General features: G+C 43.6%; 1 protein-coding gene across 1 annotated transcript; it reads right to left on the bottom strand.

Moving 5' to 3' along the window:
- Positions 1 to 10,172: 10,172 nt before the first annotated feature.
- LOC120053506 (PR domain zinc finger protein 8-like) lies at positions 10,173 to 13,142 on the bottom strand. Its single transcript, XM_039000640.1, has 3 exons — positions 12,924 to 13,142; positions 12,192 to 12,423; positions 10,173 to 11,533 (listed from the first exon to the last, which is right to left on the bottom strand). The coding sequence occupies exons 1-3, from the start codon at positions 13,140 to 13,142 to the stop codon at positions 10,173 to 10,175; spliced, it is 1,812 nt and encodes a 603-aa protein (XP_038856568.1).
- Positions 13,143 to 13,342: the final 200 nt, after the last annotated feature.

Genomic DNA, 13,342 nt, shown 5'->3' with positions numbered 1-13,342 from the left:
ATCAACATCCTGGGTCAACACTAACCTCTCATCTACATCCTGGGTCAACACTAACCTCTCATCTACATACTGGGTCAACACTAACCTCTCATCTACATCCTGGGTCAACACTAACCTCTCATCTACATCCTGGGTCAACACTAACCTCTCATCAACATCCTGGGTCAACACTAACCTCTCATCTACATCCTGGGTCAACACTAACCTCTCATCTACATCCTGGGTCAACACTAACCTCTCATCAACATCCTGGGTCAACACTAACCTCTCATCTACATCCTGGGTCAACACTAACCTCTCATCTACATCCTGGGTCAACACTAACCTCTCATCAACATCCTGGGTCAACCCTAACCCTAACCTCTCATCAACATCCTGGGTCAACACTAACCTCTCATCTACATCCTGGGTCAACACTAACCTCTCATCAACATCCTGGGTCAACACTAACCTCTCATCTACATCCTGGGTCAACACTAACCTCTCATCAACATCCTGGGTCAACACTAACCTCTCATCAACATCCTGGGTCAACACTAACCTCTCATCAACATCCTGGGTCAACACTAACCTCTCATCAACATCCTGGGTCAACACTAACCTCTCATCAACATCCTGGGTCAACACTAACCTCTCATCAACATCCTGGGTCAACACTAACCTCTCATCAACATCCTGGGTCAACACTAACCCTAACCTCTCATCTACATCCTGGGTCAACACTAACCTCTCATCTACATCCTGGGTCAACACTAACCTCTCATCAACATCCTGGGTCAACACTAACCTCTCATCAACATCCTGGGTCAACCATAAGTCTAATATGTACGGTCTATTATGTAGTTTGGAGAATCCCAGTAATGTGGGAAGTTGTTTGTGCTAAATGGCTTATACAGTGGGGAGAATAAGTAATTGACACACTGCTGATTTTGCAGGTTTTCCTACTTACAAAGCATGTAGAGGTCTGTAATTTTTATCATAGGTACACTTCAACTGTGAGAGACGGAATCTAAAACAAAAATCCAGAAAATCACATTGTCTGATTTTAAGTAATTAATTTGCATTTTATTGCATGACATAAGCTTGGCTTATCAAGCAGCAGTGAGCTAGTCGGAAGACTTCCAATTTAGTGGAGCTCTATTTCGTTCCAATTTTCTGGAAGCTTCAGGGCTCTGGTATTTTCTGTCTGGGAGCTAGTTTCTTGTGACAATTTTTACTTGTATTTTATTATTTTAGCGGTGCAACCGCATCTAGGGTATTACGCAAGGTTACGTTTAGATCCTCGGTTAGGTGGTTAACTTTTGTCAATAGGGGGGCGCCTTTTCGACTTTGTAAAAATTCGTTCCCAAATTAAACTGCCTCTTACTCAATTCTTGCTCGTACAATATGCATATTATTATTACTATTGGATAGAAAACACTCTCTAGTTTCTAAAACCGTTTGAATTATTTCTCTGAGTGAAACAGAACTCATTCTGCAGCACACTTCCTGTCAGGAAGTGAGATTTCTGAAATCGAGGTCCCTGTTTTAGGGTCAGTTTATAAGTCCCCATGTAAGCTATGGGGCTACATGCACTGCATACGCCTTCCTCTAGATGTCAGTAAGCGGTGAGAATTTGAATGGAGTGGATTGCACCATCTGGGGCACTATAAAAGCTCATGGAACGGAAGTACCGTTCTTTTCAACGGGGCGCCTGGCGCAAGAGGGACATCACAATGGCGTCCTGAAAAGCTTTCGTTTAGCAGTTCTATATCTCCGGCTCTGATTTGATTTGATTTTTGTCTTAAAAACTTCATAAGGTAGTTAATTTAAACCGACTTATAGCAGTTTATATCAGTTTATTGCGATTTTCTGGAATTTCTTTGTCTTGCGCTATCGCGAGTTGGACACCTCTCCGGTGGATGGCTAGCGTTAGCTGCTATTTCTACAGGAGAAGAGGACATCTTTCAATCAAAAGACGATTGTTCTGGAGAAAGGACACCTTGCCCAAGATTCTGATGGAAGCTCAGCAAATAGTAAGCAGTCTTTATGCTGTTAATTTGTATTTATGTTGACAAATGTCAAATAATAATTCCGCCATGAATTTCGGTGCGGTCTCGCTTTAGCGCACGCTGTATTGCGCAGTAACGTTAATTTTAAAAATCTAACACAGCGGTTGCATTAAGAACTAATGTATCTTTCATTTGCTGTCCAACCTGTATTTCTTTAGTCAAGTTTATGATTACTTATCGATTAGAATAGGTGCCTCTCCAAGATGGCGCCGGACAGATTGCTTGAAGTTTTGGCCACTACTCACATTGTATAACCACGATTTGTGCCGCTAAATATGCACATTTTCGAACAAACCCTATATGCATTGTGTAATATGATGTTACAGGACTGTCATCTGATGAAGAATATCAAGGTTAGTCAAAAATTATATATCTTTTGCCTGTTTGTTACGATCGCTAACCTTTGCTGCTGGTAAATGGTTTGTGTTTCTGGCTATTGTGGTAAGCTAATATAATGCTATATTGTGTTTTCGCTGTAAAACACTTAGAAAATCTGAAATATTGGCTAGATTCACAAGATGTTTGTCTTTCATTTGCTGTACGCTGTGTATTTTTAAGAAATGTTTTATGATGAGTAATTAGGTAATACACAATGGTCTCTGTAGTTATTCTAGTTGCTTTGGTGAGAGTTGTGATGGTGGCTGCAATGGTAAACTATGATTTATACCTGAAATATGCACATTTTTCTAACAAAACATATTTATTGTATAGCATATGTTATCAGACTGTCATCTGATGAAAGTGTTTCTTGGTTAGTGGCTATTTATATCTTTATTTGGTCGAATTTGTGATAGCTACCTATGCAGGGAAAAAATGGTGGAGTAAAAAAAGTGGGGTCTTTTGCTAACGTGGTTAGCTAATAGATTTACATATTGTGTCTTCCCTGTAAAACATTTTAAAAATCAGAAATGATGGCTGGATTCACAAGATGTGTATCTTTCATCTGGTGTCTTGGACTTGTGATTTAATGATATTTAGATGCTAGTATTTACTTGTGACGCTATGCTAGGCTATGCTAGTCAGCTTTTTTACTGATGGGGGTGCTCCCGGATCCGGGTTTGGGAGGAACTAGAAGTTAACTGATTTTTGTACAGAAGTCCTCGGGTAGGTGGAAAGAGAGTCTGGAAGGGCATTTAGGAATCTTTGGGTTATCCGAGAATTTATAGCGCAGCTTTCGATAATCCTTGGTTGGGGTCTGAGCAAATTATTTGTAATAAAATGGTGTACCCGTAATCCAGGGTTTTGAGGAAAAACATTTAGATCCACAATATTTATTCCACGGGACAAAACTAGATCGAGGGTATGATTGTGGCAATGCATAAGACCCAAGACATGTTGGACAAAACCCACTGAGTCGATGATAGTTCCAAAAGCCTTTTTGGAGTGGGTCTGTGGGATTCTCCTTATGAATATTGAAGTTTATGATCAGTGATTAGCTCCTTGACTACTACTGCCTTGGAAGTGAGGGATCTAACATTAAATAGTCACATTTTGAGATGGGGGGTATAATCATAATCTCTTTCATTTATGACAGGAATGTAGGAGGTCTTTATTCCAGTGAGGTTGCTAAAGCGAACACCGCCATGTTTAGTTTTGCCCGACCTAGATCGAGGGACAAACAGACTCCACTGGCAGGCTGGCTAATACCGAACAGGGAAGGTAACATTAGAGTTGGCCGACAATTGTGTGTCGAGGTATAATTACAGTATAAAATAGATTGGATTTGTGGTGTGAAACATTTTACATGCCTTATGAAAACACAAGCACACACTCACTTTCTCACACACACGCATACACACACACACATACACGCATACACACACACACACACACACACACACAAACACACACATATAAATACACACACCAGAGAAAAAAGTTTGAAGCAAGGTGACAGGTGTAACCTCCGCTTGGGCCTTTTTCTCCTCTTGGTACACCATGACCCTGTTAGACACAGAGGGAGAGAGGAAGGGGAGGGAGAGAGAGAGAGAGAGCGGAAGGGGAGAGATGAGGGAGAGAGAGAGAGAGGAAGGGGAGGGAGAGAGAGAGGGAGAGGGAGAGAGAAAGGGGAGGGAGGAAGGGGAGGGAGAGATGAGAGAGGGAGAGGGAGAGAGAGAGAGAAGGGAGGGAGAGAGAAAGGGAGAGAGGAAGGGGAGGGAGAGATGAGAGAGAGAGATGAGGGAGAGAGAGAGAGAGGGAGAGAGAGGAAGGAAGGAGAGAAAGAGAGATGGGGGAGAGTGAGGAAGGAAGGAGAGAAAGAGAGATGGGGGAGAGTGAGGAAGGAAGGAAGGAAGGAAGGAAGGAAGGAAGGAAGGAAGGAAGGAAGGAAGGAAGGAAGGAAGGAAGGAAGGAAGGAAGGAAGGAAGGAAGGAAGGAAGGAAGGAAGGAAGGAAGGAAGGAAGGAAGGAAGGAAGGAAGGAAGGAAGGAAGGAAGGAGAGAGGGAGAGAGATGGGGGAGAGAGGAAGGGGAGGGAGAGAGAAAGAGAGAGAGAGATGGGGGAGTGAGAGGAAGGAAGGGGATGGAGAGAGGTGGGGGAGAGAGGAAGGGGAGGGAGAGAGAAAGAGAGAGATGGGGGAGTGAGAGGAAGGAAGGTTAGGGAGAGAGGTGGTGGTGGTTTCCCAGGTATGTAAATACAAAGAGATAGTCTTTAAAGAATACACCAGGTGTAAATGTGTCCCTGTCAGCGAGAGAGAAGATGGAGTGTTTAGTGCATCAGAATAGTACAGTTGTACTGTCTCTGCTTTTTCAGTCGCTTAACAGTGTCACAGATACCCTAATCACCGGAAGGTAACATTAGAGTTGGCCGACAGTTACGTGTCAAGGTTTAATGACAGTATAAAATAGATTGGATTTGTGGTGTGAAGCATTGCGCAAGCTCTAGGAGGCTACGGGGAGGTGTGTGTGTGTGTGTGTGTGTGTGTGTGTGTGTGTGTGTGTGTGTGTGTGTGTGTGTGTGTGTGTGTGTGTGTGTGTGTGTGTGTGTGTGTGTGTAGAGAGAGAGATAGTAGGTAATTCCCTAAAAACCACTTGAAAGGAGGAAGAGCCCATTCCTAGTTCACCATAGGACACAGTAGCCATGTCAGACCAGTCAGATGTTTTGGCTACGTTGCAGAGTATATATATATATATATATATATATATATATATATATATATAGAGAGAGAGAGAGAGAGAGAGAGAGAGAGAGAGAGAGAGAGAGAGAGAGAGAGAGAGAGAGAGAGAGAGAGAGAGAGAGAGAGAGAGAGAGAGAGAGAGAGAGAGAGAGAGAGAGAGAGAGAGAGAGAGAGAGAGAGAGCTCCACAGCGCTGAGTGATGTAGGGTCACATGTAACAGGAGATGCTCAGGAAAAGGAACAATGACACCAGCAGCCAAGCATGGGGCATTAAATATCACAGGCAGGTGGGTATGACACCAGCAGACATTAAATATCACAGGCAGGTGGGTATGACACCAGCAGACATTAAATATCACAGGCAGGTGGGTATGACACCAGCAGACATTAAATATCACAGGTAGGTGGGTATGACACCAGCAGACATTAAATATCACAGGTAGGTGGGTATGACACCAGCAGACATTAAATATCACAGGCAGGTGGGTATGACACCAGCAGACATTAAATATCACAGGCAGGTGGGGTGTGGAGGGTGGGGGGTGGGTGTGGGGGGACGACAATATGCTTTGTGGACTAAACCAGACATATATATATCATGGTGTCAAGGCATATGAACTAACAGGTTATAGCGTAAACAATACAATTACCACAACACATAGGTATATATCCATACTGCTTTTGTGACTGACTGGTGGTATAAAATGGTGGTCCCGTGTGGCTCAGTTGGTAGAGCATGGCGCTTGCAATGCCAGGGTTGTGGGTTCATTCCCCACGGGGGGACCAGGATGAATATGTATGAACTTTCCAATTTGTAAGTCGCTCTGGATAAGAGCGTCTGCTAAATGACTTAGATGTAAATAAAATGACCTTACGGTGGAGTCCATGGAGATGCTGTAGCCTAGGTCTACCAGAATCACAGTTACTTTACAGTTCTCCATTATTTTTTTATCTATTCACCTCCAGGGTGAATTGTTGATATGTGTTGAGGACCGTGCTATGTCCACCTGGCTCTGTGATAAAGTTGTGAATTCATCTGTGGCCGTTTGAGTGCTGGCTCTGAGGACAATGACATTTGCTGCCGTAGAAATGAGCTGTAATTCACATTATTTCCGCTCGGTGTCACTGTTGAGCTATGTTTCTACGTTTCAGCGTCTTCCTTCAAGGTTCCAAACGTTGCGTCTTTATCCCCTTATTAACCAAATGTAATTGATAGCTAGACTACACTACTGCACAATAATAATGATTGTATCGTTTTACAATTAATATCTATATTTTTAAACATCCCCCTAGGCTTTTGTAGATTTCAATAAAGGGTAGGCCATGTTTTATTAGCCTTTATGGCCGATGTTCTGCATTTGTTCATGATCGTAAAGTGTGAATAGCGGACATGTGTTCAAACTGGACTTGCTGAAAAGGAAACTTAATGTCGCTGTAAAAAAGACAGAACTTGTGACTTAACATGGAATAATATATTCTAATTTAATTCAAGTGGATTTCTTATATCTACATAATTAGATGTAGTCAGTAGGCCTATTATTGGCTTATGGTAAAGGGAAAGTATGATAATTTACAACTCATCAAGCATGTAGTGGTTTATTTTTTTATTCTTCTGTTTTATCACATTTTTTATTATTTAATAAATCAAAAACATTTGCATGTGTTGTTGCTGATATTCTGTGGATTAATATTAATAATATATCTAATATTCTGTGGACAAGATGCCATTTGGTAGCCCAATAGGGTGAATGCATCGATACTGTTCATAGGAATTACATTTTTTTATCGTTAGAAGTCAATAAAAGTTCAGATTTCGGGATAATAAACACTGTGCTGTTACAGGTTCTGCATTGCTTCTTGTGGGAAAGAGTTTAGGGAGGAAACGTGCCTTTTTTTATGCAACTTGACGCGGTTTGCGCCCATGAAGTAGCCATGGAGATCTGTTATAGCACCTTTCTTGGAAAAATCTTTTCTTGCTGTGTATCAGCTAATATCTGTTTTATGCTACTTTATCTCGTCACAATAGGCCCAATTCCGTGTTGAACTGTGCAACGCAAATCATTTCATGATGATTTTCAGTTGACTAAATCATTTTTTTTTGTTATTAAATCATAATATACCAGGAAATTAAAATGAACAGTTAAAATATAATATTTCTGGTGAAATTATTATTATAATGGTTATGTTTATTATTATACAGGGTCTCGTTTCCCAGTTTGCACGACGATGATCATACCAGATGCAGCGTTATTTATGAGCCAACTTTTTAAGCGTTTGCCAGACAAGCATGTAGAGAGAGAACGTTCGCAGTGCGTCATTAGGCCGCTTGTCGATTACTGATAACACGGAAACAAAAGCTGATCTGCTTCCTCTGTTAAAATCTTAATTTAACAATATAATTATTCCACAATACTGAAGACGGATCAGCTCATATAGAGAGATATTAACCACCTATGGCTGCAAATAGGCTACTGAGGCGGTTTATAACGCTCACCCAATACTAATACACGAGGCTAAATCCCAGATTGGCCACATCGCTGCGCTCATGTTGTCACACACCATGAAATATAGTGAGGCACAAATTACAGACAGTAGCCTTGTCACAAAATAGAACTCAATTGATCGAACGTGAAATGGATTTAAATATGATTTAAATAGCCTATATAGGCTCATGTATCCTGTATGTATTGTATAATGCAGTCATCTCGGTTTTTAATCCTTCCCTTGTTTGTAACAAGTGCAAAAAAACTTTGGGAATTTTGTATTTGTAGTCAAATTCGTACTGAAGTTATCCGCGGTCACAGTCAGACAGACCGGCCTCTTGAATCTCTGTTCATCGGACATCTTCTGTTAATGACGTGACGCGGAAGGGCAACAGCAACAAAATATCCTCTAATGTTGCAGTTTGGCGGCTCTATGATTGGTCTGGATTTGGGTGCAGGACCGTGTTTGGGGAAACCCTGGACTGGATCACTCATAGATGTGTGAAGATGTTTAAGTGCCACGTTATTAACGAAGCATGATACTAACGAAGACGCGGGGAAACAGCTCGGCTACTAAATGTTATATTGTAAAATGGTTCTAACTATGATCGTAACGCTACAAATGCTCTGGGAAACGAGGCCCAGATCTCTCAGGATCAAGAAAATCCGACAATGCAGACTAAACTAAATGTACACCTCTCATGTGATTACAGAATAGGACTGCAGAAAATATGGTTTCATTGTCAGAAGCCCGATCTTCTTTTCATACATCCTGGGCCACAATATCATATTTGTTTTATTAGCCAACACAGCGTGTGAAGAATGGGCGAAACAAACAAGCCTACTCTTTATTTGTACAAAGGCTGAAATAAACGCGGTAACCATAATTACGGTCAATGACCGTCATATCTTTGAGATGGATTTATGACCATTTTTGTCAAGTTAAAACATTTACTTGTTTTAAAAAGAATTGGCCCATCTTTCGACCAGTCGTTGCGTTATTCGACGATCTCCAGGTAGGTCTGTGATTTAGTTCGGCATGTGCCACCTTAAACGCGTCGTGTAGTCATGTGGATTCATATTGGATTGTCTATATTCCTATCTACAACCTTGGTAAATGTAATTTCTTTACCTTGTTTTTTTTTGTATAAACACAGGTTCCACACATAGAGATGAAAATAAAGCTATTTTATTGTCAAATCATTCAACATGATCAGGTAAACTATCAAGTAGTCAATTTCAGCATGAAGGAAGAAACTCTGAAACTACTGTATTCCTCACAGACACAAAAATTCACACTTTGTATTTCAAACACACCAGGTATGTACATCGTCACTGTATAGACTGCATCAATTCCCGTTGTCGCACGGTGCCCTCTGAAATATAGTCAGTCTGTCTGACGTCATATCCTCATTCGTGTCAATAGCATTCAACCTTTAAAGTGAACATGAAAAAAAAAACGTATTGAATAGTAAACCATGTAATGTAACTCTTTTTTATTTATCATTTTCTATATATGTCTTTATATAATATAAAATCCAAACTTACTGTACATTTAAATACACATATTCTTATTTTACCTTATTTACCAAATTGTAAGTGCTTCATAAGATAAATAAATTCATTTCTGAAATGCATTAGCATAAAGAAACATGACATTTGAAGAAGAAACCAAAAACAGACTCAAGGAACAATAATAATTGTCTGTGTTGAAAACAAGTGCTCCTTTAAGTGGTGTATGGTCAGCCACCCAGTCAGTGTCAGTCAGCCAGCCAGCCAGTCAGCCAGCCAGCCAGTCAGTCAGCCAGCCAGTCAGTGTCAGTCAGCCAGCCAGCCAGTCAGCCAGTCAGTGTCAGTCAGCCAGCCAGCCAGTCAGCCAGCCAGTCAGCCAGCCAGTCAGCCAGTCAGTCAGTCAGTCAGTCAGTCAGCCAGCCAGCCAGCCAGTCAGTGTCAGTCAGCCAGCCAGCCAGTGTCAGTCAGTCAGCCAGCCAGCCAGCCAGTCATATAGCCAGTCAGTGTCAGTCAGCCAGCCAGCCAGTGTCAGCCAGCCAGCCAGTCAGCCAGTCAGTGTCAGTCAGCCAGCCAGTTAGCCAGCCAGCCAGTGTCAGTCAGCCAGCCAGCCAGCCAGTCATATAGCCAGTCAGCCAGCCAGTGTCAGCCAGCCAGCCAGTCATATAGCCAGTCAGCCAGCCAGCCAGTCAGCCAGCCAGTCAGTCAGTCAGTCAGCAAAAAAAGTTCCTCCCCATGGTCTGTGATGTGATACCCTTTTCCCACTATGGTGCCGACCCAAACCGTGCTGTGCTGGCCTGGGTATACTATTTCCCCATTGTCCTTTATGGTCCATCCCAGCAACTTCAGTGGCCAAACCTTACTGTTCTGGTTCGTCTACAGTATATTCTTTACACACTGTCCTTTCAAGCAAGGCTTCCTTAATCAAATGCAATTCCGTAACCAGGCCAGCGCAGCACAGTACAGCTCGGCTCGGCCACTCGCAGTGTAAAAACGGTCTGTTATTGATCTGAAAGTCAATTGTGGGAGGTCATGTGACGCGAGAGGTGGTGCCTCTCCCTGAACGACTCGTTACAGATCGGACACTTGAGTTTCTCCTCACGCCTCCTCTTCACCATCGGCTCCATGGCGAACTCCTTCTTGTGGTGCGACCTCATGTGGTACACCAGGTCAGAGGTCATCCGGAAGGAGGCGTTGCACTTGGCGCACCAGTTCTGGGCGGGCAGACACAGAGAGGTGAAGGAGGGGGGGAGTAAGGTTAACGCTGAGGGCATCTGCAGCTGGATGGGGCCCTGGCTCTTAGGCCAGAAGGCTGTGGCAGCAGCCGCTGCGTAGAGGAACGGGCTCTGCTTGGACATGGCGCCCGGCACTGGGCAGTTGGCGCCCAGCTCTGCGCCGTGGAGTTTGGCGGCTAGGTGGTCTGCCTGGTAGAGTCTAGAGGAGGAGATGGTGTCTCCAACCGTCGGGTGACAGTCCAGGAGTTTGGGTGTGGTCATGACCAGAGGTGAGATCTGGGAGAAGGAGGAGGTAGCGTGGCGGGAAGGTTGGCTGAAGGCGCTCTTCCTATCCCTGCTGTTCCCCCCACCCTGCTGGACCACGGAGGTGAAGGCGCTCCCTAGCGGAGAGGCCTCCATGCGGGTCTGTGACTGGACAGGCTGAGTCTCCGACAGAACCTGCCTAATGTTGAGATGCTTCTCCTGGGGAGGGTTGCTGCCGGGGCCGGGCCGACCTCCGTCCTTGTTCTCGACGTTGGAGCTCTGGAGGTTTTTGGTGCTGCCGCTGTTACCGTGTGTCTTTAGGCTCTGTGGAGACTTCTTGACCTCGGTGAAGGCGCTGCGTTTACCCTCACCACCCGACTCGGTGGACCCCGACCCTGGAGGGGAGAACGTCGGCCCTCGTCGGTTCTCCTCCAGACCGTACGCTCCCCGATAGTTCTGTGCTGAGCTAGCCAGCTCCTCCTTAGACTTGTGGGACTGGGACAGGCTCAGAGAGGCCCTGCTACCATCCCTCTCTCTGTCCTCCACATCGGAGAATTTCCTTTTCCCAGAGCTCTCGCTGCGGATCTCAGCCTCACGGTCGCTCGGCGGACTGGTTCGACTGTTCTCGAGGTCTCTGGCCAGGTTATGGAAGTCTGTGGAGGGTTTGGCGCTGTCCCCATCCGAGCGGCCCAGTTTAGGGCTAGCTCTGGTGGGTGCGGTGGTGGTAGGGTTGGGGTTAGGGCGCTCAGTGCTTGGCTCCTTACTGGGGACCTCCTCGTCCACACTGCCTGCTGCCATGCTCTGTAGTCTCTTGGTGCAGCGGAACCTCAGATGGGCCAGGAAGGGGAACTCAAACTGGAAGCGCTGGTTGCAGTCAGGACAGGAGTAAGGAGTGGACCCTGGAAATGGACAGAAGGAAAATAATGTCAGTCATTCAGAAAGAAACAACAATCTTGGTAATATTCAATATCTTCCTAAAAGGGTCAAAGTAAAGCTGAAATAGAACTCTCATCTTCTGATTAATATAAACTAGAAATTATAAATACAGAATAGGCATATCGCATTCATTTTTTGGACACCTAATTTTCACAATTTATTTACCCTCAACTGTTGGTGTAAATGATTGTAAATGTACAACATGGTCTTCATTTTTTCTATTTTGTTTACTTTTATTTAACCTTTATTTTTTACAGGTTTTTTGTCATTGAGATAACATCTCTTATCCAAGAGAGACCTGGTCCAACAGCAGCAGGGGGAACAACGTTTCAGACAAAACAACGTACATACACTAACACAACATTAAACAAAACTATAGACACACATACAATACAACAATTATATATTACGATTAAAAAAAACACGAAAGTATTTGACAACAGCTGTTATATATACTCTTATATCACTGTGAATTGAAACTGAATATGAGCTATTGGAATTATTTTGATCGATAATTATCATGACAGAAACTACAAAACAGCCACCTGAAATGGAATGCTTCAATGCAAACCGTCTGGACCTGGTACACTATTCCGCCATGCTAGTAGGCTACTAACTCACCCTTGGCCTTGACCGGCGCTTTACCGGCACTGAGCAGCAGCAGCTCAATCAGGTCTTTCCCGTACCAGACCAACAGCTCTTCGTCCTTCTCGATCCTCCGGAGAGACCGGTAGAACAGCTGTCCGTTCTTCACGTAGGCCTCGAGGTTCTGCTCGTCTCGGTCCCTCGCCGACTGCACGAGCCGCAGCCACATCAAGCCCTCCGACGTGCTATTGGCTGCGGATGTGTCCACCTGCGCGTTGAACGGTGACAGAAAGCGAGGCAAATTCGTTAGTTGGACCCAAACGAGAAGTCCGTGCAGCAGCATTCATAGGCTGTCCAAAAAATTTAAATAGGCTATTTTACATTTACATTTACATTTAAGTCATTTAGCAGACGCTCTTATCCAGAGCGACTTACAAATTGGAGTGTTGATTTGAATGTGTTTTGGCTGTGCAACTATTAATATACATTATAACCTGCACGCTATCTTGTAAGATAACACGTCCAATTTGGTCTAATATAAATAATATAGGTTTCACACCAATGTCATGAGAAATAGAAATTAAAAACATATTTTTTTTTTATCGTCTATGGCGCCTACTCTGGTTGCTATAGGCCTAAAGATAAATCAAACAAATGGCAGACAATTTAATTCATTCGGAATAAGGAGATGTAATGAAATCGTAAATAAAGAATATTATGACTATTATCATTCTCGAAATAAAAATCACAATTGTATTATTTCCTTACCCGGAATATGTAAGGCGCAGTTCGTTTATCCGTTGATTTGAGCGCTACGAAGGCTATGCTGTCATACAACGACGTGTGGCTCAAAACACAAGGGCCGAAAATGGCATTTTCCGGAATGTCACATGTGGTGTATACACTGGTGAATATATCCGTTAGACACTGCTGCACTGCTTTGGCGTCGCCGTCCCAAACCAACTTATGTGAGCTGGATTCCTCCATCGTTGGCTGTTGTTTGCGGACAGACAAAAGAGAAAGAGAGAGAGAGAATGAATAAAAAATACAATATATAAATGTTCTCGATGATGAGGAGTTAAATAAATTGGCACTCCGTGAGAAGGTTGGCTAAATACATAGGAGCCAGCTGTCAAGGCCATGCTGGACTGGGAAAGTGCCTTTTTGGGGGGCTGGGCGTTTTAATT

The sequence above is a fragment of the Salvelinus namaycush genome, chromosome 1 (genome assembly GCF_016432855.1).
Source record: "Salvelinus namaycush isolate Seneca chromosome 1, SaNama_1.0, whole genome shotgun sequence".
NCBI classification, from domain to species: Eukaryota; Metazoa; Chordata; class Actinopteri; order Salmoniformes; family Salmonidae; genus Salvelinus; species Salvelinus namaycush.
The sequence above is the reverse complement of the archived record's forward strand: the minus strand, read 5'-3'. Positions and strand labels throughout refer to the sequence as shown.